At 38.6% G+C, this 27,123-nt stretch overlaps 3 protein-coding genes across 3 annotated transcripts; all 3 read right to left on the reverse strand.

Annotated features, from left to right (window-relative positions):
- Positions 1-1,682: 1,682 nt before the first annotated feature.
- Positions 1,683-2,168, reverse strand: LOC145954978 (uncharacterized). Its single transcript, XM_083069673.1, has one exon. It carries the CDS (start codon positions 2,166-2,168, stop codon positions 1,683-1,685), a length of 486 nt encoding a protein of 161 aa, XP_082925799.1.
- Positions 2,169-2,527: 359 nt separating this feature from the next.
- Positions 2,528-2,914, reverse strand: LOC145954979 (uncharacterized). The gene has a single exon (XM_083069674.1). It carries the CDS (start codon positions 2,912-2,914, stop codon positions 2,528-2,530), a length of 387 nt encoding a protein of 128 aa, XP_082925800.1.
- A 13,884-nt stretch (positions 2,915-16,798) lies between these two features.
- On the reverse strand, positions 16,799-17,611 carry LOC145954980 (uncharacterized). Its single transcript, XM_083069675.1, has one exon. It carries the CDS (start codon positions 17,609-17,611, stop codon positions 16,799-16,801), a length of 813 nt encoding a protein of 270 aa, XP_082925801.1.
- Between the last annotated feature and the right edge of the window lie 9,512 nt (positions 17,612-27,123).

Here is a 27,123-nt window from a genome sequence, read left to right on the forward strand (position 1 = left end):
AATTAAACCAGGGTTCGAACTCGACCTCAGGTTTAAGTAACTTCTGTGAAGGTTCGGACTCGACCTTAATTAAGCCGGGGTTCGAATTCGACCTCGGATTTCTGTTTAGTAGCGCGTTGTGAAGGTTCAAACTCGACCTCAGGTTTAAGTAACTTCTGTGAAGGTTCAAACTCGACCTTAATTAAGTCGGGGTTCGAACTCGACCTCGGATTTCTGTTTAGTAGCACGTTGTGAAGGTTCGAACTCGACCTTGCTCACACCGAGGTTCGATCTCGACCTTAGATTAGCGTATTGAGGTTCGTACTCGACCTCGGTATTGTGTAAAGCGTATTAAGGCTCGTATTCGACCTTAAATTAGAGTGAAATGGGTCATGTCAAGGTTCAAACTCGACCTCAAAATTATGTAAAGCGGGTTATATCCAGGTTCGAACTCGACCCTAGTCATACCGAGGTTCGAACTCAACCTCAGATTTTCGTTAAGTAATTTTTGTGAAGGTTCAAACTCGACCTTAATCATACCGAGGTTCGAATTCGACCTCAGATTTAGCACAAAACATAAAGTAATGCAAAGATAACATGAGTTGAATAGAATGAGTTATTTTATTGATAGTGCCGGTGTGCCTCGTTAAAAACCCTCTCAGCCAAAACCCATTTTTCTGTTTTTTGGGACAAAAGACTGAGGCGGGAAAAGTGTGCACAACTCATTCATACAAGTTTCTGATGGAAGAGAATGGGCTAAAGGCCCAACTACTAAAGCTATGGCTAGGAGATTACTTGAAGACTTGTCTGCTTCAGAGTTTAGTGGGCCCAATGGGCTTGGTGGGCCTAGGGTGCTTCTCACATGGACCTTACTTGATTAAACACCATGTTTTATTGCATTTTATTAGTATAGGAAACTACTTTGATTTTGGTCTTGTATTTTGACCATAGATTAGGGTTTATGCTTTTGGGCTTGAAATTGGGCTTCTTAGGCTTTTGGTACCCAATATTGGGCTCATTTTCATTCTTGTAATTTTTTCTTTTCATTGTATTTCTTGGACCATTGTATTTAGGTCATTAGATTAGGAATTAAGGAGGATTAATAGTTTAAGTGAATTAGGCAAAATTAGGTTTAATTTAGCATGCATTTAAGTTGCATTTTGAGTCACATGTATGATGCCACCTTGGCTGAACATGTGTGACTCAAATTCAACCCTAAATGCACACTAAATCAAAACCAAATGCACCTAGCACTCATGGGACCGGTCATACACATGTGTGACAAGCTTTGAATTCAAATTCAAATTTGAATTCAAATCTTGGCGCCAACATGGTGGCTTCTCATGTGGCGCCAAGTGTACTCCTAATTTTCGGATGCATATATGTTCCCTCCTTCACCTATTGTACTCACTTTGAATCATATATGAAATTTGAGAGCCTAAGTGTCGAGTTTCCTCTTCAAAGTCTTGAGAGAATTCACCTCAAAACCCTAGGAAGTTCACCTTCTTCCTTCTCTTTGAAGTGAGCACTCCATTGGTCCTTGAGCTTGGATGCTTCCATCCAAGGCTTGAGCCTTCATCCTATTCCGAGAATCCTCCTAAAGTGTTCAATCAATTCGAATTGCATTTCCTTGAAGAAGATCCGTGCTTAGGAGAAGCTAAGGAGTAGTACATCTTCACTTCTTCTTCCTTCTTCTATCAGTTTCAGCTGAAATAGAACTTGAGATGCGTAGCATTCCAAGTTGGCGGTATAGGCTTCCCGCTGAGTTCTTCCAGCCTATACGCTCCATTTTCCAAGTCTTCTGTAACTCGGAATGGGCCACCCCAGGTGGGTGCAAGCTTCCCATCTGGCGTGTCCTTTCGGGCTTCGCCTAGCAATCGCCACACCAAGTCACCAACTCGGAAAGAACGAGGTCGTACTCGGGTGTTGTATCTTTGGGAAGCTCGGAGCTTGCATGCTTCTTCGTGGACTTGAGCTTTGTCTCTAAGTTCTTCCACCAGGTCGAGGTCAACTGCCAACTCTTGGGTATTCTGCTTGCTGTCGAAAGCTTGACGTCGATGGGACGTCTCTCCGACTTCTACTGCGATCATTGCGTCAGCTCCGTAAGTTAGCCTGTAGGGCGTTTCTTGTGTGGTTGACTGGGGGTGCAATGATATGCCCAGAGGATGCTGGGGAGTTCGTCGGGCCATTGTCCTTTGGCGTTTCCCAGTCGCTTCTTGAGTTCCTGGAGGATGACCTTGTTGGCTGCTTCAGCTTGGCCATTGGTTTGGGGGTGTTCCACCGAGGTCGGAAGGTGTTTGATACCGAGCTCGCGAAGGAAGTCCTCGAATCCTTGTGCGATGAACTGTCAGCCGTTATCGGTAACGAGGGTGTGAGGGATTTCGAATCTGCAAACGATGTTCCTCCAGGTGAATCTTTGTATGTTCTCGGTGGTGATTTTGGCGAGTGGACATGCCTCAATCCACTTGGTGAAGTAGTCGATTGCTACCAAGAGGAACTCCAGCTGACCTATCGCAGGGGGGAATGGCCCGAGGATGTCCATCCCCCACTAGGAGAAAGGCCACGCCGACATCATGTGGTGGAGAGCTTCAAGCGGTTGTCGGTGTGTGTTGCCGAATTGCTGGCACTCTTTGCATTTTTGAATGTAGCTTTGGCAATCTGATTTCAGAGTGGGCCAGTAGTACCCAGCTCGGAGTACTCGGGTCGCCATTGAGCATGCTCCAGAGTGCATGCTGCATATTCCCTGATGAATTTCCTTGATGACGTAGGCTGCTTGAGACACCGTCAAGCACTTGAGTAGTGGAGTGGGAACGTCGCGTTTAAATAACTCGTCCCCGATGACGGCGAACTTGGATGATCTCATCCTTATCTTACGAGATTCGCCCTTATCTTCGGGCAGGGTCCCCTCTTTCAGGTAGTTCCAGATGCTTGTCATCCACCCTAGGTCTGCGTTGTCACTAACATTGACGACTTTATCGTCCAAACTGGGTGAGCGTAAGGTTTCTTGGATGATAGTTCGTGTTGTCCAGGCCTTTTGGTGCTGACGAGCTTTGATAGGAGGTCAGCTCGGGTATTTTGTTCTCGAGGCACATGCTGTATAGTGAACTCGTCGAAGGATGAGATTTGGTGGGATACGACGTGGAAGTACCGTTGCAGAAGGGTGTCCTTTGCCTGGTACGTCCCGTTGAGCTGCTCCACCATGAGTTTTGAGTCGCTGTTGCAACTCACCTTTCGAGCTCCGAGGTCGCGGGCTAGTCGCAGTCATGCGAGGAGTGCTTCATACTTCGCCTGGTTGTTGGTCACCTTGAAGCTAAACTTGAGGGACTGCTCCATGGTGACTTGGTTTGGCCCTTCCAATATGATACCTGCACCGCCACCCTTAGAGTTGGAGGACCCGTCAATGTGCAAAGTCCATACCTGGGGTTCCTCGGCAGTAGTAGGCGTGAGCTCGGCTACGAAGTCGGCTAAGCATTGGGCTTTTAGAGGTCCGCAGCTTTCGTATTCGATGCCGAACTCAGACAATTCTACCGACCAGGCAATCATTCGTCTGGCGAGCTCGAGCTTCCGCAGAATTTACTTGATGGGGTAGTCAGTTTTGACTACCACCTGGTGACTTTGGAAGTAGGGTTGAAGGCGCCGAGCTGCGGTGACAAGTGCCAGTGCCAACTTCTCGATCATTTGGTATCGTTTCTCCGCGTCTTGGAGGACTCGGCTGATGAAGTAGATTGGAGTCTGCACTTTTTGGTGCTCTTGTACTATTACTGCACTGATAGCGCTTTCTGCCACAGATAAGTAGAGGAGGAGGTCGGTTTTGTGATCTGGCCTCTGTAGGATTGGTGCAGTTGTGAGGATGGTTTTGAAGCTTTGGAAGGCTTCTTCGCACTGATCCGTCCACCGGAAGTCCTTTGGCTTCTTTAGCAGAGTGAAGATTGCCCTGCCTTCTCCGCGAGTTTGGGGATGAAACGGGACAGTGAGACTAACCGTCCGGCTAGGCATTGGACCTCTTTCACCGTTTGTGGACTTTGCATCTGGATGATGGCTTTACACTTTTTGGGGTTGGCCTCGATTCCTCTGCTGGTGATCATGAAACTGAGGAACTTACCTCCCTGGACACCGAAGACACATTTCTCCGGGTTGAGGAGCATGTTGTGCTTCCTGACTTGGGCGAATACCTCAGCGAGGTCGGCAGCGTGGTCTGTCGCCGAGGTGGTCTTAACCACCATGTCATCGACGTAGACTTCCATGTTCCTCCTGGTCTTTTGGTGGAAAACCTTATCCATGAGCCGCTGGTAGGTTGCCCCTGCATTTTTGAGGCCAAAGGGCATCACCCGATAGCAATAGTTGGCGTGGTCGGTGATGAAGGACGTATGCACCTCGTCAGGTGGGTACATCATTATCTGGTTTTACCCGGAGTAGGCATCGAGGAAACTGAGGAGGGCGTGCCCGGATGCTCCGTCGACCAACCTGTCAATGCTCGGCAAGGGGTATGAGTCCTTGGGGCATGCTTTGTTTACGTCGGTGTAGTCGAAGCACATGCGCCACTTCCCCGAGCTCTTCTTCACCAGGACCACATTTGCCAGCCATGTGGTGTATCTAACCTCGCGGATGAAGCCAGCGTTCAGCAGTTTCTGCGTCTCGGTGATGATGGCCTCTAACCTTTCACCGCTGACCTTCCTCTTCCTTTGGGCGACTGGTTTTGCCTCCTTGTGTATTGCTAACCTGTGACATATGAAGTCAGTGTCGATACCTGGCATGTCGGCACTGGACCAGGAAAAGAGGTCGGCATTCTGGAGAATCTCAGCTTCGAGCTGTTGCCGTAAGTTCGGGCTCAACTGCCTGCTGATTTTCGTGCACTGTCCGGGAAGTTTCCCGATCTGGAGGTCGTCAAGCTTGTTAATGGGGATTGGCCATTCATCATGGGAGTCGGATCTCGGATCGAGATCGGTGATTTCAACGTGGGTGATGTGAGCCACGGTGGGGGGATCCTTCTTGCTCTGCTCACCGGGCAAGGATATCTTTAGGCTCTCGGTGTAGCACTGTCGAGCTGTCTCCTGATTTGCTTTGATGAAGATGATCTTACCGTCGCTTCCTGGGAACTTCATGGTGAGATGTGGAGTGGACACCACTGCTCCGAGCTGATTCAACGTCGGCCTCCCAATGATGATGTTATAGGAGGTGTTGGCCTCCACAAGGAGGTATCGGACCATGATTCTCCTCGTGTCCGGAGAGGTTCCGAAGGTGGTCAGCAAGTCCACGTATCCCCGAGTGTGTACTCGCTCTCCTGCAAAATCGACTAGGGGCTCTGTGTGAGGTTGAATGAGAGAGTGGGAGATGTCTAACTTGAGGAAGGTCGGCCAATACAGGACATCTGCCGAGCTCCCTTGGTCTATTAGTGTCTTGTGCACCTCCCAATTTGCTACTTTCACGGCTATGACCATGGGGTCATCCTGGTTGGGACTGACGCCATCATAGTCGTTGTCGGTGAAGGTGATTGGCGGCGAGCTTTGGTGCGAAGCCGAGGTAGCGGAGTGAACGCTGTTGATATTACGCATGTGCCTCTTCCGGGCCGAGCTGGTGGCACCTCCCCCTGCGAAGTCGCCTGCAATTGTGTTGATTACTCCCCGTAGAGGAGCTGATCCTGTTCCTTGGCTGACCTCGGCTTGTACTGCTCCGCTGGCATTTTGTTGAGAGCCAGAGGGTTGGTCCGTGCGAGCTACTGAACCACGACCTCTGCCTCGCCCCCGTCCACCATGGCCTCCTCGTTGACTCTGCTGTCGCTGGACATACTGGTCGAGGTGGCCTGCCTGGATGAGTTCCTCAATACGGTCTCAGAGCGTGCGACATTCCTCTGTGGTGTGACCGTGATTCCTGTGGTACCGACAGTTCTCGGATTTGTCGGCACTGTTGGGGGTGTGACCCGGTGGTGGCAGAGTGAGCAGGTTGCTGTTACTGGCTTCCTCCAGGATATGCACTCGAGGCGTGTTCAGGGGAGTGTAGAAGTCATATCTTCCCCCCTGTTTGCCTTAGCCGGCTTCTTGAATTGGCTGTCATTGTTGACTTTGACCTTGTCCTTGTGGCCCTGTTCTGGCTTCATTGGGCCCTTTCCCCGAACTTGGTCACAGAATGCGGAGTGCTCCTCCATCTGAATGTAGCCTGCAGCGCAGGCGCGAAGCTCGTCCATGTCGCGGGAGCCTCGCGACATAGGCTGTCGATGAATGGTCCAGGCTTGAGCACCATGAGCATGGCGTGCAGGGCGACCTCGGAATTCAAGTTCCGAATCTTCACCGAGATGTTGGAGAAGCGTTCCATGAATGCTCGTAGAGGTTCATCATCGCTCTGCCTGAGATTGGCCAAAGCGGCTGAGGTTGTGTGGTGAGGTCAGCTTGTGGCATACTGCGCCGTGAACCGTTTGATCAGGGTGTTGAATCTGTCGATTGACTTGGCAGGTAGCTGGGTGTACTAGTGGAGTGCAGCCCCTTTGAGCGAGGTCGGAAAAACCCTACACAAGATAGCGTCATTGTTAGTGTACAGGTTTACCTGGGTCGTGTATAGGTCGATGTGCTCATCGAGGTCCGTCGTGCAATCATAGCGATCAAGGTGGAGAGGCTTCCATCCGCGGGGGAGTGGAGTTTCCATGATGCCATCCACAAAAGGATAACGGCGGAAAGTTTCGTGGCCCGCTGTGACATGAGTGGGGGCTCTGCTGACGTCTTGAGTCGACTTGTGTGTCGGTGCATGAGACCGATGCGTGGCAGGTCTGGGGGTTGGAACCCTAGTCGCGGTTGGTGGCTGAGTAACCGAGTTGCCTTCTTCCTCATGCAGATGGCTCGGTTGAGGATTTTGATCGGAGGGACGCCGAGGGAATTGAGCGCGAATACGCTCGTTCTCGGCGCGCAACGCCACTAGGTCAACTTCATTAGCGGCCCGTATGGCCGTTAGGTCATTTTCGTGCTGGGCACGCATGTTGCACAGATTAGGGTCGTGTTGTTGCCGCATCTGCTTGACCTGGTCGATCAGTCTCCTCAATGTGGTTTCGCTATCCATGGAAATTGAGTGATCTGCGTCCTCTGTCGCGCGTCTACTATGGCTTATGGTGAATACCATAAGCGTGGTCGATAAGAGCTATCTTGATCGGCCCCACGGTGGGCGCCAAATGTTCTTACCGGAGATTTGTTGTAGAGATGATCCGCCAAGTAAGATCGGTGAGCCTCCTTCGCTGGTACATTGGTGTTCCAAGATGGGGGTGGTACCTGCAAAAGAGACTCCGATGCTAAAGTTAGTGTTTGTGGGAGTACGAGTCTCGTATAAGTAATGCACGTACCTTAGTGTGAGTTAGGGTTGCTTTGGGCCTTGGGCCTGAGATAAGATATGATATGATTGGGTGTCGGATCTCATCTGGAGCGAGATCCCCGCAAATCGGTTATGATTTACTTAAATGCCGAGCTGACATCACACAGCGCATGCCCGAGGTCATCTTACACTGTGGTGCCGAGCTCAGAGCTAGGTTTCGCAGTACGGATAGTACACTCTTTATTCATAAAGATCTTAACTCTTGCCTTCATTCTTCCACTAGTCTTGAGGAGGAGATTCATAAATCATTATTTTTAAAGAAAAAGAGTCTCAACTTCAAGATTTGGTGAAGGAGAAGTGGACTTCACTTAGTTCTACTTCTCATGCTACTTCCTTGGTGGTGCCCAAGGTAGATAGCCTTCCTTTGTGTAAGACTTTTCCTACCTTAGTTGTGTCAATAATGCACCCAATTTATGGAATATATTATTTGTTGGATATAACATATGAACCTTCAAGGTTCCTTGTGACAAATTCTTTTCATAACTATCCAACAAATAATATAATCCAAAATTGTTTAGTTAGGTCTCATCATCATTTGATGAACCTAACTAAACCAAATCAATAATTTTTGAAATAATTCAAAGGAGGAAATGGAGCCTTGGCCGCCTAGCTCACTTGTTTCTCTTTGGCCGAAATTTCTAAGCTATCTTCTTGGTTTTTGAAGCTTTTCCTCCAAGTTTCTAAACCTTGGTAGGTTGGGCTGACCTTACCATGGTTCTTAAGTGAACCATGGTCAAGGTTAGTTTCTCCTACAAGTTTTAGAAACCATGGATGGTTAGCTACACCTTACCATGGTTCCTAGTGAACCATGGTTAAGGTTAGCTTCTCCTAGAAGCTACCTCTCCCTATAAATTTGTAAATCCCTCTCTTGTAATCACTTTTGAACATTTTGAGAAATAGAAATCAGATTTCTTTCTCACTCAAGAGTCTTAAAAATCGTAGAGAACTCTCTCTCTCTAAGGTTTCTATCAAAGTTTCTTCAAACTTTGCCTTGGTTCCTCAAGCTTCCTTCACAAGCTAGGAAGTAACCGAACCTATTCCATTGCTTCTCTACCATTGGAGAATCCTCCAAGGTGATTCCGCCACCTCAAAGGAGTTCTACCTCAAGAGTTCTTCGGTCCTTTGCATGGAGACTTGGATGAACAACTATCTTCTCCAAGTGGTTCCATCACCAATCAACGACGCAGGAAACGCCTTATAGCAGCCGACCTTAACTTGATTGACAAGCTCAGAGACGAAGCTCGAATTCATGAAGAGGCCTGCAAGCTTCGAGCCTCTAGGAGGTACAACACGCGAGTCTGACCTCGCTCTTTCAAGGTTGGCGGCTTGGTCTGGCGACTACTAGGAGATGCCCGTAGAGATTCATCAGAAGGAAAACATGCACCGAACTGGGATGGTCCATTCCGGATCACAGAAAACCTAGAAAATGGGGCGTATCGTCTAGAAGAGCTTAGCGGCAAAGCCATCCCCAGAACTTGGAATGCCACGCATCTCAAGTTCTACTTCAGTTGAAATTGTAAGAATGAGTTGTGCACTCTTTTTCCGCCTCAATCTTTTGTCCCAAAAAATAGAAAGATGGGTTTTGGCTGAGAGGATTTTTAACGAGGCACACCCACAATATTAATAAAATGACTGATTCTTTTTCTATTTATAGTCTCTTAACTCTACATCATTTTACCATAAGATGCTTTATGTTAAGTCGAGGTCGAGTTCGAACCTTGGTACGATTCATTTTAATCTAAGCCGAGGTCGAGTTCGAACCTTGGTACAATTCATTTTACTTTAAACCGAGGTCGAGTTCGAACCTTGGTACGATTCATTTTACTTTAAGCTGAGGTCGAGTTCGAACCTTGGTACGATTCATTTTACTTTAAACCGAGGTCGAGTTCGAACCTTGGTACGATTCATTTTACTTTAAGTCGAGGTCGAGTTCGAACCTTGGTATGATTCATTTTAATCTAAGTCGAGGTCGAGTTCGAACCTTGGTACGATTTATTTTAATCTAAGCCTAGGTCGAGCTCGAACCCTGGTACGATCTATCTTACCTTAGGCCGAGGTCGAGTTCGAACATCGATACGAATTATCTAACACTGAGGTCGAGCTTGAACCTCGAGGTCAAAATTTCATCCAAGGCCGAATTCGAGCCTTGATGCAAATTACTTTATCTTAAACCAAAGTCAAATTCGAACCTTGGTGTGAATTATTCTATCTCAGGTTGAGGTCGAGTTCGAACCTTAGCATAAATTACTCTATCTTACCCGAGGTCGAGTTCAAACCTTAGGGCAAACCACTTTAAACTAAGCCACGTTTATGCGTGTTCTTGAACCACAAATACAGGCGAAATATAAGCCTAACACATGAGCCCAAAAACCAAAGGTCAAAATAGAACCATCAAAAGCGCAAAGACGAAATCTAAGAAAAATGATATATAAACAACAAGGTTTATGCGTTCAAAAATATAAATCCAAAAAGAAAATACATGAAATGAACTAAGCTATTACAAAGCCCAAATGGCCTAAGTAGAGGCATTATCACTCGAGCTGTCCGGGAGGTCGTCCTCCTTTACTAGCCGCCCAAAGCGCACCTCCTTCTCCACATGCATGGCCGAGAGGTCGACTCCAGGAGCAAGTAGCCTCGCTTGCCGAGTTGCCTTCACGAAACCCTTCTTGTGCTCCACCAAAATGTGTCGCTCGGTCTCGACGAGTCGCCTCTCCAGCTCCGCCTTTGTCGCGACCATTTTGTCAAGGTCAGCCCTCAAAGCGGCGACCTCCTCCTCCTTGCCACTAAGAAGCACCTCGTCACAAAGGCACCTCTCAGCAGCGTCCCCTAGTTCGGTCTTCAACGCCGAGACCTCGTCCTCAAGTGAATGCACTCGACTGCGAGAGAAGGTGGAGAGGTCCTGAAGCTCGCCAACTTGCGCAGTGTAGACCTCGTTAGCCTTCAAGGCGATCTCCAAAGATTTTTGAGTCCTCGTGAGATCTTTCCTTGTGGCTTGAAGCTCGGCCTCGTTCTGCCTCTTCGCCTCGCCTAGGGCAAACCCCAATGCTCGATTCTCCTCCTCTAGAGGCCAGACTCGGCCCTTCATCTTCTCCAGGTCCCCCTGCTGCTTGGACCACTTATGCTTCCAGTGGTCCATAATCACCATCGCCCTCTGCAAGAAGACCTCAGCGGAGTCAAGGCCCTCCACTGGACCGACCTTCTCGATCATAGCCTCATCAGCCGAGCGCAGTGAACCCTTGGGGTAGAAGGTCTCCGCGGTCACCCCCCGCACTCCACAAAGAGTCTATATCCGACGAGGCACTCACGTGATCCAACCGTGACAGGGGGCGACCCTTCTTAAAGCGTTGAGTGAGGTACTTGCTCCTGGGGGCCCCCATCGAAAAACCAGACGGCGGCGCCGAGGCTGAAGGATTGGGTGTTGGACCCCCTAGCTCGGCCCTTCTTCGTGGATCTTGGTGGGTGTCGGGGCAGAGGCCGCCTGCGTAGCAACAGGGGTGGTCAGCCCTAGCGCCTCCGACCTCGGTGCCACCCGAACCTCGGCAGCATCTGGCTCAGGCCTCGCCTACAAAAGACAAAAATTTTCTCCTAAGTCAGAAAACAAGAAAAGGGCAGTATAGAAGGGAAATCACAAAGAAAGGCACAAACCTCGGCGGCTTGGGCAACCTCCTCAGCGACCACTTGGGGAGCTCCCTCGGGCGGAGGACTCCCGGTGAGGTTGACTACACTGGCATCAGCAGCCTTCGACGTCACCTCTTCAGCATCACGAGGGGTGGAGGTCCCGCCGACCTCCTTCTCCCCCCTCTTTCTTTTCCTGCGGGTCTCTAGGGGGGCAACCTCCTCCTTCTGAAGTTCAGGGACCTCAATCTCCGCAACGTTGTAGCGAGACTTCAGCTCGCGCCACTTGCTTTTTCCCATTATGCCTGCGAATACAAGAATCAAATACGTCAGTAAAAGAAACTTTTACTAACCCTAACAGCCAAGAACGACAAGGTACTCACTCTCTAGACTCCTTTCCTTGTATGCCGAGTTAGCAAGCGACAAGACGAGCTTGCAATCCAAGGGACGAGGAAGTGCTTCTAGGTCTCTAATGGCAGCCATGTCCGAGGTCATCAATTGCAAGTTGGCCGACCCGTTAAACCTGGCCGGAGCCTGTCGCCAGTAAAGAGGAAACTTCGGCAACCCGCCGAAGTAGAACACCTCTTCTTTCAGCGGGTCGATCTCCTTGAGCAGAACCTGGAAGAACTCTTGTTTGAAATTCTTGTAAGACTAAGAGTAGAGAGAAAATATTCCTCCAGCCTTACTACCATTCAAAGACACCCAACCGTAGGGAGGTACGCCCAGTTTCAGTTGGTAGAAATGAAGAAAAACAGGGAGAGATACCTCTATACCTAGGGTCGAGCACAGGACCTGGAAGGCCCTCAAAAACCCCAACTATTGGGGTGCAACTGGCAAGGAGCCGAGTTGACAAAATTTAATAAAAAATAACACTCAAATTGGGTAAAGGGAAGGCATACGCCTAAGTCCCTAAAGAAACACTGGTACATGTAAAAGAAGGGAAGGTTAGAGGTACCCCCCATATATACACTCTCATCGGGCTGATAGGGTTCAAGCTGGATAAGCTTAGAAGTGGATGGTTCACAGATCCTATGCGATTTCCGCATCGCATTTATCTCCATGAACGACTTGAAGACACTCTGGAATTCCCTGACGTCACCCTTGACCTAGTCGTAGCTAGGGATGACAGGGAAGGGTTCCTTGGGCTGGTTCCCCCCTTTTTCTTTTCGACCGCAGCCGTCTCGGCAGCCACTGCCTTGCCACGCGCCTTGCCTTTACCCTTGGCAGGCGCGGAAGGAGCGGCATCACTGTTACCAGCCATCAAGAAGATGAAAATATTTGAGAAAAGGAAGAAGATAGGAAAATCGAAGTACCTGGTACTCCTTTGACAAATGAAAGAACAATAACGAAAGATGAGAACTCGGTTGCCGGAGAAGGCGATGGAGGAGAACGGAGACAAAGAAAGCAAAGACGGAGAGTGAGCAGAGAAAAATGAGAAGACGTCGAGAGCAAGCCAGAGGAAAAAGAGTAAAGTGAAAAAGGAAAGGGCGCGAGAGAGAGAAATGGGATTTCTAAAATTCAAACGGCTGTGACACGTGTCAATCAGGGGGCACGACACTGACGACACATTAAATAAACCTCATTATGACGGGTACAACCATCATTACAAAACCATCAGCGCCCATCAACATGCCGCTTGCACGTTTTAGAGAACGAGGCGACGGTTATGACACATGACATCTTGACAGACATGCATACGCGAAGGGTCACGACCCCTTGTCGAGCTCGGTCTTAACTCCTCGACCCACGGTCTTCGGAGCTTGGGGGGCTAGTGTACTATCCGTACCGCTATGCCGAGATCGAGCTCGGCATCTCAGTGCGGAGTGACCTCGGACACGTGCTAGGCGACGTCAGCCCGACATCCAAATAGGTCATAATTGATCTCAAGCCCAAGGCCCAATGAAACCCTAATTCACACAAAGGTACGTACATTACTTATATGAGACTCATACACCACAAACACTAACTTTAGCATCAGAGTCTCTTTTTCAGGTACCACCCCCACCTTGGAACAACAAGCGTACCCAGAGAAGGAGGCTCACCAATCTTGCCCAGCAGATCGTCCCTATGACCGATCTTCGGTAAGAACACTTAGTAAAAGTTATACCGATGTTACTGTAACCTTCATATATATATATATATATATATATATATATATTGATGTATACTAATTTTTTAAAAATTAAAAAGATATTACAAATATATTAAATTTATATTTAATGTTAATTTTATTAAAATATTAAAAATAAACAATTGACATTAATTTCTAAATTTATATATAACTTTAATTTTTTGAAAATTTATAATAATATAAAAATGTTAGATAAATATATGAATATTAAAAGATAATCATGAATACTTATAGATAATCACTTGTACCCATAGATAACCATTTAAATTACTCTTTTATTATTTGTGATGAATTTTATCCATAAATATTGGTAAGTATGGTTTTTTTTATCATTTCAAAATATATTCTTTTATTTTGATGACGATGAGATATTGAAAAATAATTGCGGGCTCAAATTAAAAAAAAAACAAAATAACATACAATTTGTTTATTCTTCTTTAGTTAAAATTATTTTCTATATATTTGATCAGAAAATTACTGAAAAAATAACATATATTCATTTATAAATGATTTTTGTGATATTCATAAGAAATATTTTGATAAATTATTCATGTAATTAAGGTTTTGAAATATATGAATTTATAATATATATATATATATATATATATATATATATAAAGATAATATATAAAGATAATAGTATAATTTGATGTAGACTTTTTTTTTTTGACAGATTTGTTTTTATAACTACATTTACACTATCTCTCTTTCACTATTTTTTATTTAATTTATATTGTTTTTACTTTTCACTAATCAATAAACCACTTTCTTTTCTTTTCTTTTTTTAAATAATATTGGTACGTAGTGTATCTCTCCCATTAATATAAATAAATTTATTATATTTTTAGTTTTTTAAATTTAAAGTAAATTTATTTTTGTGTCTTTATATTTATTTATTTTTTTTGTCTTTATAACTTCAAAAATATCTTAATTTAATTTTTTCGATTATTGACAAATTGAAATATGTGTAATACATCAATTAAATTTAATGTAATATTTTTATTAATAAACATAGTATAGTAGGTGGATCTTGTGTGACAATAGGTATATTTATTAAAAATATTTGGTTATAAAATTTCTTCTTTTTAATAAAATAAACACTTCTTTATTTTTTTATGAGTTTGTCTAAAAAATATTTTAAATAAATAATTTTTGTTTACTTTTTTAAAGAAGCAACTCCAATTTATTTCTTAAAAAAAATAATTCTTTCAAAACCACTTATTCTTATGTTTAAACAAACATATCTAATATTTGACAAATTTGTTAACAAGATTTAAATAAAAAATTAAAATAAATTTTTAAATTTTAAAAATAAAAAAGAATTTTTAAATTTAAAAGATAAAATATATTTACTTCATATTTAAAAGACTAAAATATATTTAAATCTTATAAATATTGTATATAAATGTTCATGAATATTATTTATTATATAAAAAAATCTCTTTATAGTTAGCCACCTTTTTATACGAGCTTGATCAGCTCCATTCAATTGCTTTTTATTCTAGTACATTATTCTCATTAAACATTCATTGAGTTGTCATTATAGGTGACCACACTACAATTGATGCATCATTTATCATGAACCACTGAACCCATCTCAAAAAGCATCAATTTCAAAACCAAGCTTCCGACTGCGTTCGACTGATCATAGCACATCATAATTTACAGTCATCACCACGTTGCTTTCTCACTATCAATCTAGTTATCGTATAAGATGTGCAATAAAATTAATAACATTAATTGTCTTATAACCGACCACTGTGTCAAATTGGTTGTATTATTAATACTTCATACGCAATGAAAATTGAAAAGAAAAAAACAAAAGGAGTAGAGTTTCATTAATATAACATTAATGCTTGTGACAAACAGTATAGCATGGTATTCTTTAGAAAAATATATTACATATAGTAATATTTAGAAAATAAAAAATATTACTATAAATATTTATAGTATATGTAGACATATATTCATGCATAATTTTATTGTTAATTTTAAATAAGATTCATCAACATATATTATGTATTATTACAGTTTATACATATATTTTTAAAAAATAATTTTTAGTGAAGTAATGTGTCACACTACATGATGATTTTTTTTTGTAGTATTAGTATAAAACACTTTTTAAAAGAATTAAATATATCAATATAATTAGTTATTTAAGTTAAATTATTTGGTTTTATAAAATAAAATTATGAAAAATAATGAAATTAGTTATATTATAAAACACTTTTTAAAAGAATTAAATATACCAATATATTGTACTTTTAATTAGTTATGTTTTAAAAAAATAATGAAATTATTCAATGATAAAATGTTAAAAGTTATCAATATATTTTTATTTTTATGAAACAACAAATAATTTAAAATAAAAAACTTTAAAAGAATGACCATTTTGTTTAGAATTGTTGGAATAAAATTCAGTACCAAAGAATTATAATAACTTACACACATTGTTTAATCAACTGAGATGAACTCTCTTAATAAAGAATGATCATTTTAAAACAAAAGGAATACGCGTAAAATTAAGATCATCGAAAGAAAAAGAATGATATTTTTTTTAATTATTTCAAAAATTAGTTCTCTCCAACATGTTCAATATTGATAGTCCTGATTACAGTTGAGGTGAGTGCGACTGAAGTGCCTATTGTTGAGAGAGACGCACAATTTTTTATTTTTATTTTTTATATAATGTTAAAATAAAATTCTATAATTAAAATTATATAAAAAAATATCATAAAAAATTATTATAAAAGTAAAATAGTCTCCAATTGGTAATTGATTAATAAGTGATGTTTTAATTTCTCAGAAAATTCTACGCACAATTTTGGGAAATCAACAAACAATGATAATGTAATTTATTCATAATATCGAACATAATTAAAGGATAGTGTGGTATATTACTTCCTTCCTATTCTCTCAATGTAAACAAAGATCTTTATTACCTTTCTTTTTTACCCTCTAAGTTTTGCATCTCTATTATCTCCTTGTCATCCCATTGTGTTGGACACTCGAATCACTTGGATGCACTTTGAGATAGAACAATCACTGAATTCCACTGCCAAACCCAAACCATTTTTTTTCTTCTCATTGTTCATATTTATGACGTGTTCTTCTTATCTCTTTGTAACTACGTGTCTCACTATTTAGTTATTTAGATCTTTGGAAATTGAGGTTGTGGTCAAGAAACTGGCTTAAAAATGGTTGATGCTTCTCTTCGATTCAGTGGCGGAACTTGGATAAAAAATTTGGAGGTGCCAAATTAATTTTTTTATGATAAATTAAATTTTTTACTAATTAAAAAAATAACAAAATTTCTCATTTTTTCTACTCAAAATAAACATGTAGAATAATGAAATCTAAATCATAAAAGACTATCATTAAATGTCAAAGGTTACCTGGAATAAAGAAAACCAAAATAGTTGAAGTAAATTCCAAGATAAGTTGTGCACTTGTCTGCTATGAGATCCAAAATAATATATTTAACATAGCCTAAACTACTTGTATTGTATAGTATCATTTGCACACAGCATACCCAAAATTGTGCAATGCAAGTCAAGCAAAAAGAATCATCTAAAAGCCAATAATTACTTTTAGGTGGGCCAAAATTCAGGAGCAGCTGCATAAATTAAATATTGACATTATTATATACATATAAAATTTTAAATGCAAGCCTAACATAAAGTTTAAAATAATATAAACATAAACAGAAGTTACCTTTAGTTAAAGTACTGCTTTTCGCTCTTTCAATGACTTAAAATGTTCAATAATTGAGTCAGAACTAAAACTTGTTGCAATATCCCTTTCAATATAAACGATCATACTATCTGCTAAAAAGTCAGCTTCCATCTTATTTCTCAACCTAGTCTTGATTATTTTCATTGCAGAAAAAGATCTTTCAGTTGTAGCTGTAGAAACTGGAAGAGTCATGATAAGACGAAGTAATCTATCAATCAAGTAGTAAACTTCTGACTTTTTTGTTGTTGCCAAACATGTACACAACTCTTGCATTGTTGATAAATTCTTCAAATTTGAATCTTGACGAGCATCAACAATGAAATGTTGAAGTTGGAAATGCAAATTAATTTTCTCTTGCTCACTGAAATCCATGGGATAATATTTGTCTACAAGAGTGCAAATGTCTTCAATATTGAAAGCTTTATAAGCATCCTTAGGAACCAATGTCATGCTTAGAGTTAATAACTTCATTGCCTGGTCATTAAATCTACAATTCAACTCCTGTAATTGCTTATCAATTGTAACAAAGAATATTTCAACTCTCAAATAATGCTCCACTGTAATATGATCTTTTTGGTGACGAGAGCGCCCTTGCCTTGCTACATAAGAAGCACTAAATTGAGGAACCTCAATATCATGTTTTTCACAAAAAGATGTCACATTTTTTAATAACTTATCCCAACCTTCTTCTCTCAAGTTTTGGATAAGTGTTTTTGTAGAACGAACTAAATGCATAGCATTAACTACATCCTGAGATTTTTGTTGTAAAGCTTGACAAAGAACATCTGTTATCCCCATAATTTCTCTCATCAAATGCAAGATCAATATAAACTCAAATGAGGTCAAGCTTTTCTAAAATTCTTAATAAGCACATGAACAAACTACTAGTTTACTTCAACCAAAGTTTTCAACATTTTCAACAAGTAATTCATATAAGTAGGCAAAATTACTAGTTTACTTAACAAGGAATGAAATTAATATTCTAATCGATTTGATAATCAATACAATTTTTAAAACTATGAATCAAGCATTTGTTCATCATTCTTCATTCATATTTACCAAAACTGCAAAGGAGAGAATCAGGGGAAGCTCCACAAGATTTTCTTCGGAAGTGTATCGGAAGGGCGAGCAGAACCTGTTCGAGTTTTCCAGAAACTTTAGGAAAGATGAAAAACATTCGGGAACTTGATATGAGTGATAGTGGTATATATGACTTACCTTCTTTAATTGGAAATCTTGTTGGGCTTGTAGTTCTGATTCTAACTGGATGCACTACACTACTTGTACTGCGAGTAGTGTTTTTATGCTGCCAAAACTCGGGCACTTGGAACGAGGTACCCAGGCCAGGAGCGTGAATGAGAAGCAGCTACATAGAACCTGTTTGAATGAAATGGAGGTGACGTAAAACGTATTTGAGAAGTTAGAAAGTTTTTTATTTTTATTATAATTAATAATATAATAATATATAAATATAATATTAAAATATATAAATATATATAAAAAATAAATAAATATATAAAAGTTTTGGGGGAGCCACGGCTCCCCCCTGTCCCTTCATAGTTCTTCCCCTGCTTCGATTAGTTTTATTGTGCCTCTAATTTTTTTTTATGGATTATAAAATTTAAAAGAAATCTTCAAATGATGGAAAAAGAAGGAAGTTACATTTTAATTCTTTAGCAATATTTTCTTTCTTTTGTTAAAATGTTACTATATATTGAATAAATAGGTTATTTTGTAATATTTTTTTGAAAAATATCTTTATAGATAGAGTAACATTTTTATTTCAATATTATTTTTTTCAATTGTTTTCAAAATCAAAGTTTCATATCAATTAAAAAAATGTCATATAGGTTATTTTGCAACATTTTTTTGAAAAATGTTACTATAAATAAGTAACATTTATTTTATCTCAACATTATTCTTTCTAATTACTTCTAAAATTAAAGTCTCATATCGAGTAAAGAAAATATTTCTCTCATATCTAATTATTGCCCATAATTAAATTCTCATATCGAATAAATGAATGACTCATAAAGAGTGTATATAATTATATAGTTATATTTAAGATAAATGAACTTTGATATTTGATATATAATTAGTGGTGACCAATTAAGAGTGTCTTCAACCTTCTCTTAAAGTTAAAGAACTCCTAAGAGTTTAGGAGACATAAAAATATAATGATTGATAGCAATATCTAAATTAAAACTAATTATCATTTTATAAAATTAACAAAAACTTAGCAACATCATTAAAATGTTATAAAAATATCACTTTGATAATATTTGAAACATGTTGTCTAACTGTGTAATAATGTTAATAATTTTTTTTAGCAACATGAGCTATATACAACATTTGAAAATATGTTACAAAAATAAATTAACAACATTTATACGCAATTAGCTAACATTTTTCAAATGTTGCTAAAATCTCTGTATTGTAGTGGAGGTATGCGCTACTTCAAGTGAAGATAAAGATGAATGTAAAGAACTTGTCACAAAGAGAAATATTTTTAAAAAAGTTCATAAGGAGAAAATATCTCCAATAGAGAGAACTAGACTTTTAAAAGAGAAAATTAATGTTATTTCTCATAAATGGCTCAAAGTGACATCCAAGTACAAGGGAAAACAAATATATAGAGTTTGGTAGTTTGTGGTACTAGTTAAACTAATCATGGTTAAGTGTAACCAAGGTTAGGTTAACTTCTACTCAAGACAACTAATTGTAGTTATATTTTGGAATTTGAATTTTCCTACTAATAATGTCACTATCCTAAAACTAAATATTAATGAGAACTTCCCACATGATAAGATACCAAAGGTATGACTAGATAGGTCATGTGGTTTGTTAGAGTCTTGAATGAATTATGAGATATCTTATTCTCCCTTTGATGTTGACATCTAACCACTAGTCTCTCACACAAGCAGACTTCTACCACTTTGTCTCTCACACAAGTGGATGTCTAACTTCAAAGTGTAACGATCCACTATGGCCTTTACACACCCTATGAATCAAACAACTATACTAGTCGACCAGGATAACCATTGACTAAATAATAATGCATATATGGATATACGAGTAAAATAAATAAAACCCCTGTTTATATATATACAAACCACCCTAGAAAATATGTATATATATATATACAGTAATCCAAAAATTATGGTAATATCCTGGTGTTAATCAAGCCCTATAACTAATACATCCTATGTCAATACGACATCAGGAGCAAAATCTCACATCTTCGTAGCAGTCACCACAACTCCAAGCTAGCCCTGACATGCTCTCATACGAAGTATGATTATCGTAGTTCATCCACATGAAAATAGAAGGGTAAGATAAAGTTCAAAAATCCATCATACAAGCAAAATGGTCCACATCTATTTTATACAATCATCATATCACCCAACATATTCATAAAGTCAAACAATGAACTCTATCATACAACAAACATGTAATAAATGTAACTCATGATAGATATCAATGCATATCAATCATCTAATGTGTCATCATGCATTCACCTAGGAGATCTCCTTAACAACATAACAATATAAGTGACATCTCATCCTACTAAAACCACCTCAATCGTTTTCACGCCCAATGCACCCGCTCGGTCATACCAAACCAGGATATTAATCCCCACTCGAGTTTACTTGGATTATGTCACTTACACACTTGGAAGTATGGTTTCACCGTCAGGTATATCGCAACTAGGTACAGGCTTACCACGACCTTGATATGCATTATCAAGTCACTTGTGGAGTTCGCCCACCGTCTATTCGCAAGGAATCATGCACCTTCCCTAATACTTGGTTAAGGGAATAACCCTCGACCTCATACCCCGCTCCAACACTAACTAAGGACTTAGAAGAGACTCACCCAAATCAGTGGCCTATCGAAGCACCACTCTCATCCAAACCAGTGGCCTATCCAAGCACCATTCTCAAGATACTCTATGTGAACTCTTCTAATTCGAAAACATTTTCCCTCTCCTCAAGTCCTAGGCTAGACACATTCCATAAGGCATCATATGCAATAATGCATCATACATCATACATGGTCGGTCAATCCACCATCATGATCAATATCATCCTCATATGAAAGTACATACCAAATCATGTTTAAACATTCATATATATCATTGCCATGCATACATATGAATCAAGCACCAATTTACATCATATATCATACCTATATGAATCAACTCTACAACATAGTTCATAAAACTTTTTAATCCACATGATAACACCTTAGAACATCAAAATAACATGCATCTCCCTTCAACAACTGTCAAAGAATACACAGAGATTTATACTCATCCAAATAAGCTTAAACCTATCTGAAAAGAAAGATAAGAGAATAATCTACAACTCCTATGAAGACATAAAATTCAAAGTGTAACGACCTACCATGACCGTCTCACTTAACAACACGATGCTAACCGCAGATATAAATATATACTGAAAATAGTAATATAATATAAGTAGCATTATCTCCTGAAATATACATGTACAACTATGTTGCTCACCTAGAAACTACCTATAATTATCTACACACAAAAGGTCTACCCACAACTGGGAGACTATAAAATAACATCCAGCTCTGAGCACCACCTGTAGCTCAACTGCAACTCTCCAACCTATCCCTGCTCTACTCCCATACATAGTACGATCATCGCATTCCAAACCACATGAAAACATGCAAGGGTAAACTAGTGAAAAGAATCAACATATATTTTAAATAAGCAACGTACAACATAAAAACATTATCATCATCCTCAACAAGGTCAACACACTGCACATAGCAACACACAACTCAATCACAGCTTCACAGCATACAACATATACATAACTCATATCAACAACAATTCAACTCATCAACAACTTATGCGTCATCACGCATTTCAACTTGGAGATCTCCTACAACGTGACTCGGTTAGGAACTAAGTTCCCGACTTCGTGCTTTACTTATATTGACCGCTTGTAATTGGTATAGCTCGGTCTGACCCCTATACCGTGGTCGCTTCATACACGTGTGCCTCGACCTTGCCCACACACAGGATCAACTAAGTTCTAGAGGAGAACAACACATCATCCACTCCAAGGGACAACTTCCCAATAAAGGTTTTCAACAAATTGAGCTATCAGAGCACCACAACACTCTCAATCCACACAATGGGATGAGCAACTTCGAAAACATCTCCCTTAGTCCTAGTGATCAACAACTTGTCATCATAGCTCAATCAATGCCTATTTATAGAGGTCAAGAGTGGCCAGAACGGCCCGTTTCGAATCCAGAATGGCCCGTTCTAGACTCATTCGTCATGTGTAAAATTCACATGTAGAACGGGCCATTCTAAAACTAGAACGGCCCGTTCTGACATGTCTAGAACGACCAGTTCTTAAACCAGAACGGATCATTCTGGAGTTGAATTTAACTCACAACAACCATGTTTGGAACGACCTGTTCCAGTCTAGGATTTATAGGCCTATGTAGTTTGGAACGGCCCGTTTTGGCCTACTAAATCACCGATGGCCTTCTAAAATACTTACTACGTTACACTAAAAAAAACCATTTACTTAGCTAAAAATGTCAAAAACCGCAACAAATATAATCAATGTTGACAACTTGATCCCTGTTCACTAAAACAAACATAACTAGAGTTTTAGACCTCCTTTCTAGGTGACTCCAACGCCATTAGAAAGCTAACATCCAAGGCTACAACTTTTATAAAGAAAAAAAAGTATAATTCGGGAAGCACCAAAGCGCTCAGCGCCTTGCCTCCAAGGATCCTCCCTAACACGCGGCCCCCAAAAGGCTCAGCCCTTTTAAATGGCTCAACTATTTCAAAAGTTCTCACCCCTTTAAAATGGCTCAGCCTTTTGGTTGTAGAGATCCCCCTCTATCACGCGGCCCCCAAAAGGCTCAAACCTTTAAAATGGCTCAGTCGTTTGATGATAAAGGCATCATGTTCTTCACCATTTTTGGACATCCGCACCTGAAACTCAGAAGAAAAAAAAAACACATGCAATGGAAGAGATAGCATCCATGCACCAAAAATAGTTCAATTCAAGTTCTATAAATAACATGCATTCATCCTATGCATCAAGATCAACCAAAACCCCATTTTAGCCCGAAAACCCCAAAAATGGAAGAAAAAAAAACCCTCAAATCAGTAAATCAATCTCCTATTCATGCATCAATTGAGTTTCTAAACTCACATGAAATCAATCTATCACAATCCTAGCTTCTCTCACCTGAAAAATTGGCTAAAAACAGCCAAAGAGAGAAAGAAGGAGAAGAATTCCTGAATAGTTGACCTGTAGACTTCAATTTGCCAAAATTAAGCTTTTTAGCCTGAATTCAAAGAAGAGACAGAAAAGATTAGTGATCTATAAGATAAAAGGAATCAAGTAGAGAAATTTGGAAGAAAAAATAGCTTACATACCTAGAGTCTTTCTCTCTAAAACTTCTCTCTAGATTTTCTTTGAGAATGAACTTATGAGGTTTTGTTTTCAAAGAAAATCTTATATACCCTTCTCTCTAGAGTTAACTAAACTCTAAATAATTAACTTACTACGTACAATGTTACACAAAGACTATGCATCTAAGAGATGCTCTCATGGGTCATTCAAGCATAATAAGTCTAAAACTGCTTTTCTAATTACACCCTCCCAAAATAATAATTATAAGGAAATAAATTCTTACACTACTTGACCCAAAAATACAAGGTCAAAATTGAGAAAATATTTACAAATAAGAGAAAGTAAACTACTAAAAATGATCCAAAGTTCAATAAGATCTTGAACTTTCTTTCTTTAAGCCTAACTCACCCCTCTTGACTCCTTTAGAACTTGGCCCATTGGCATTATGTCATCATGGGTACAATTTAGTAATGTTAATGTAAGCCTAAATACGCTTGTCTTTTCCTTGTAGTTATGTTGTCCATCTTTAGAGCTATCATGCATGTCTTTTTCTTGTAGAATTATTGACCAATTTTATTTTTGTTAGAAAGATCAATAACATAAAATGCTTGTTTAGTTTGATCTACCATAATGCTAGTTCGATTTTCACCTACTTCTCATCCCTGACCTGTGAATGACTCATTTTAGAATCCATCTTGTCCAAGTTAATCAAAGTGAAACCTAGATCATCAATCTTTTTGTCAACCATCAACTTATTTTATGTTTATTTAACTAGACTACAAACACCTAGTATATTTTAAAGTTAATAATACGATTTTATAACTTATATTTTCTAAGTTATAATCCACTTAAATAAATCCAAAATATGTTTTAGATTTATTTAAATAGTCCTTAAAGTGGTGAATTCAAGTTTTTATAACTTACAATAGGGTTATTTTGGAGCTCTCAAATTAATTAGCTCCAAAATAACCCTTAAAAAACTCTCAAATGACCCTCAATAGAGTCATATATAGTCACTCACTAAACTCCCAAATTAGCACCAATATAGGCCATAATATAGCCCCAACTTAGCAAAAAAAAAAAAAACACAAGGGGTTAACAAATGTCCTCAAAAGAATTACCAAACAAAACATAAAATTAACTACAAAATAAGCCTAAATGAACATTTGGGGGTTCTTAGCACCTTCAAAAAGATTCTCTATGGAGAATGTAGTTCACTTGTCATACAAGATTCTTTTTATGTCGGGTAACACCTATTATGAAAAGGTTGGGGTCAACTATAACATTAACCTAACTCAACACATTCTATAATAAGTGTTGGCTCACTTGACATAGAAAAATCTTTCAACGATGAGTAAATTAAACCCTACTATAAAAAGTGTGACTATATTTACTAGTTTTTCATCCTGTCACTTTATGCATAAGGTAATTACATTTGACATAAATCCCATTATAAAATGCTCTTATTACACTAATGTCAATATGTATATTTGAATAAACTAGAAGACTCATTTGAAAATTCACTTTTATGTTATTATTCATCCTCTTTGTTTATTCAAGCTAGTTTTATCTATATTTTTTAATCTATCATATTTTATCTTTATATCTAAATTAATTTAAGAAATTTTTTAAAATTATATAGTTAAAATTAACTTTATATCTAAATTTAAATCGTTAGTTATCAATATAAAATATAATTTATATATTTAAAGGTATTTATTTATTATAAATTTTAATTATAATATAATTTATATATTAAAATGTGATTTAATTATGTTTTTAATTCTTATAAAATGATCAAGTTTTAATTTTAGTTCCTGAATTTTTTATTTTTATTTTTTATTTCTCTAAAATTTAAAACTACTATTTTCGGTCCCCACCATTAAGTATTCATTTTTATCTACGTTGTTTGTTCACTTAAAAGTTAAGTGATTATGTATCTCACAACCTTAAAATCATTGTTACGAAGTAAAAATAGTAATTTTAAATTTTAAAAAGATAAAAATTAAACAAATATTTTACAAGAATTAAACTAAAATTTACTCATTTTATAAGGACAAGAAATATTTTACAAGAATTAAAAATAATGCTTACAAATTTTAGAGAATAAAAAATAAAGAATTTTTTTTTACAGAAATCAAAATTAATTAAAATTTTCATATTTAATATAGAGTAAAAATATATTTAAACATTATAATATTTATTTATTATTATTGTTAATTACGTAAAATAAACACTTATTTAGCACGTTGCCTTGACACACACACTACCTTGGTATACCTGAACTGGACCTTCGAAACCTAAACTTTATAGAATCAGACATACATAGATGGACAGGATGGTCCAACCTTAATAAATAGACCAAAACCTAGAAATTTAAGGATGGTCCAACCTCGATAAATAGACTATGATATTGTACTACGAAATATAAATAAATTATTTAAAAGTAACTTATTTTAAAAATATTTAATCTGTTAAACGAAGACACGCAAATATCTTGACATTGTTTGTGACAATTATTGTACGTTATTTCAACAACAAATTAATGCCTTTTGTTTGCGAATTTTTTACATAAATAATATTTTTTTTAAAAATTACAAAAATAACATCTGTACAACATTATTTACTCAACTAGAACCAATCACTGTTCATGTTCAGAATTCGGTTCTCCGGGAACCGAATTCTGAGCTTCAATTTTTTTTTGTGCTCAGAATTCGGTTCCCGGGAAACCGAATTTTGAGTTGTTTTTAATTTTTTTTGCGTTTCTGGGAAGTGGAACGGACCGTTCCAAAAGCAGAACGGCCCGTTCTGCTTAAACAAATAGAGTGTTATTTTTGAAATTGGAACGGCCCGTTCTGAACCCGTTCCAATTTCAAAAATAACACTCTATGTGTTTAAGCAGAACGGACCGTTCTGCTTCCGGAACGGCCCGTTCCACTTCTCAGATTCGTCCAAACTGGGCCTCAAACGTAAAAAAAAAAAAAAAATTTAAAACAACTCAGAAATCGGTTCCCCGAGAACCGAATTCTGAGCACAAAAAAAAGGAAAAAAAATATTGAAGCTCAGAATTCGGTTTCCGGGGAACCGAATTCTGAGCATGAACAGTGATTGGTTCTAGTTGAGTAAATAAAGTTACACAGATGTTACTTTTGTAATTTTTTTTAAAAAAATATTATTTACGTAAAAAATTCATTGCAGTATTTAGTGCAGCCAAAAAGTTACAGTGTTAGTGTCTGGATTTATTGGTACTATTTCCCAACATCAACATGTATGAAGTTTGTGTAATTAGATAAGTATTTGTAAAAATAATTTTGAATGAAATTTATTTGGTTAAAATTGATTTTAAAGTGATGTGGTTTATATATGTTCAAATATTTTTATTTTTAAAATAAATTAGTAGTAAAATTCAGATAAAAACAAAATAATAATAATTCAACGTAAAAACTATCTAAAATTGCTTAAACATAAAATCAATTTTAGAACCAAAATCACTTCCAATTAATATTTATCTAAAATTTTATTTTTTAAAAGATGAAAATTATCTAACATTGCTTTAATTCAAAATCAATGAGAATATCATATTTCTAGGCACTATCATGTTTTCTATATGTAGTTATTGTGAGTCTTGAGACGAGAGCATGGATCATTTGTTTCTTCAATGCAACTTTGCTAAAGCTTTTATGGTCTCGACCGCAAAACATGATACAGGTTATCATTGATTTGTCATCCACCATCTCACTTTTCAGTTTCCTACAAAGAAGTTGGAGTAATCAAGTTATGGATGTTTTGACTTCTACGGTGGTGTACGTTATTTGGATAATTTAGTTAGGGAGAAATTGTTTGCACTTCAACAATAGAGTCCTTTCATTTTAACACTCAATTTCAGTG

This window comes from Cajanus cajan, chromosome 2, assembly GCF_000230855.2.
Source record: "Cajanus cajan strain Asha chromosome 2, NIPB_CcT2T_4, whole genome shotgun sequence".
NCBI lineage: Eukaryota > Viridiplantae > Streptophyta > Magnoliopsida > Fabales > Fabaceae > Cajanus > Cajanus cajan.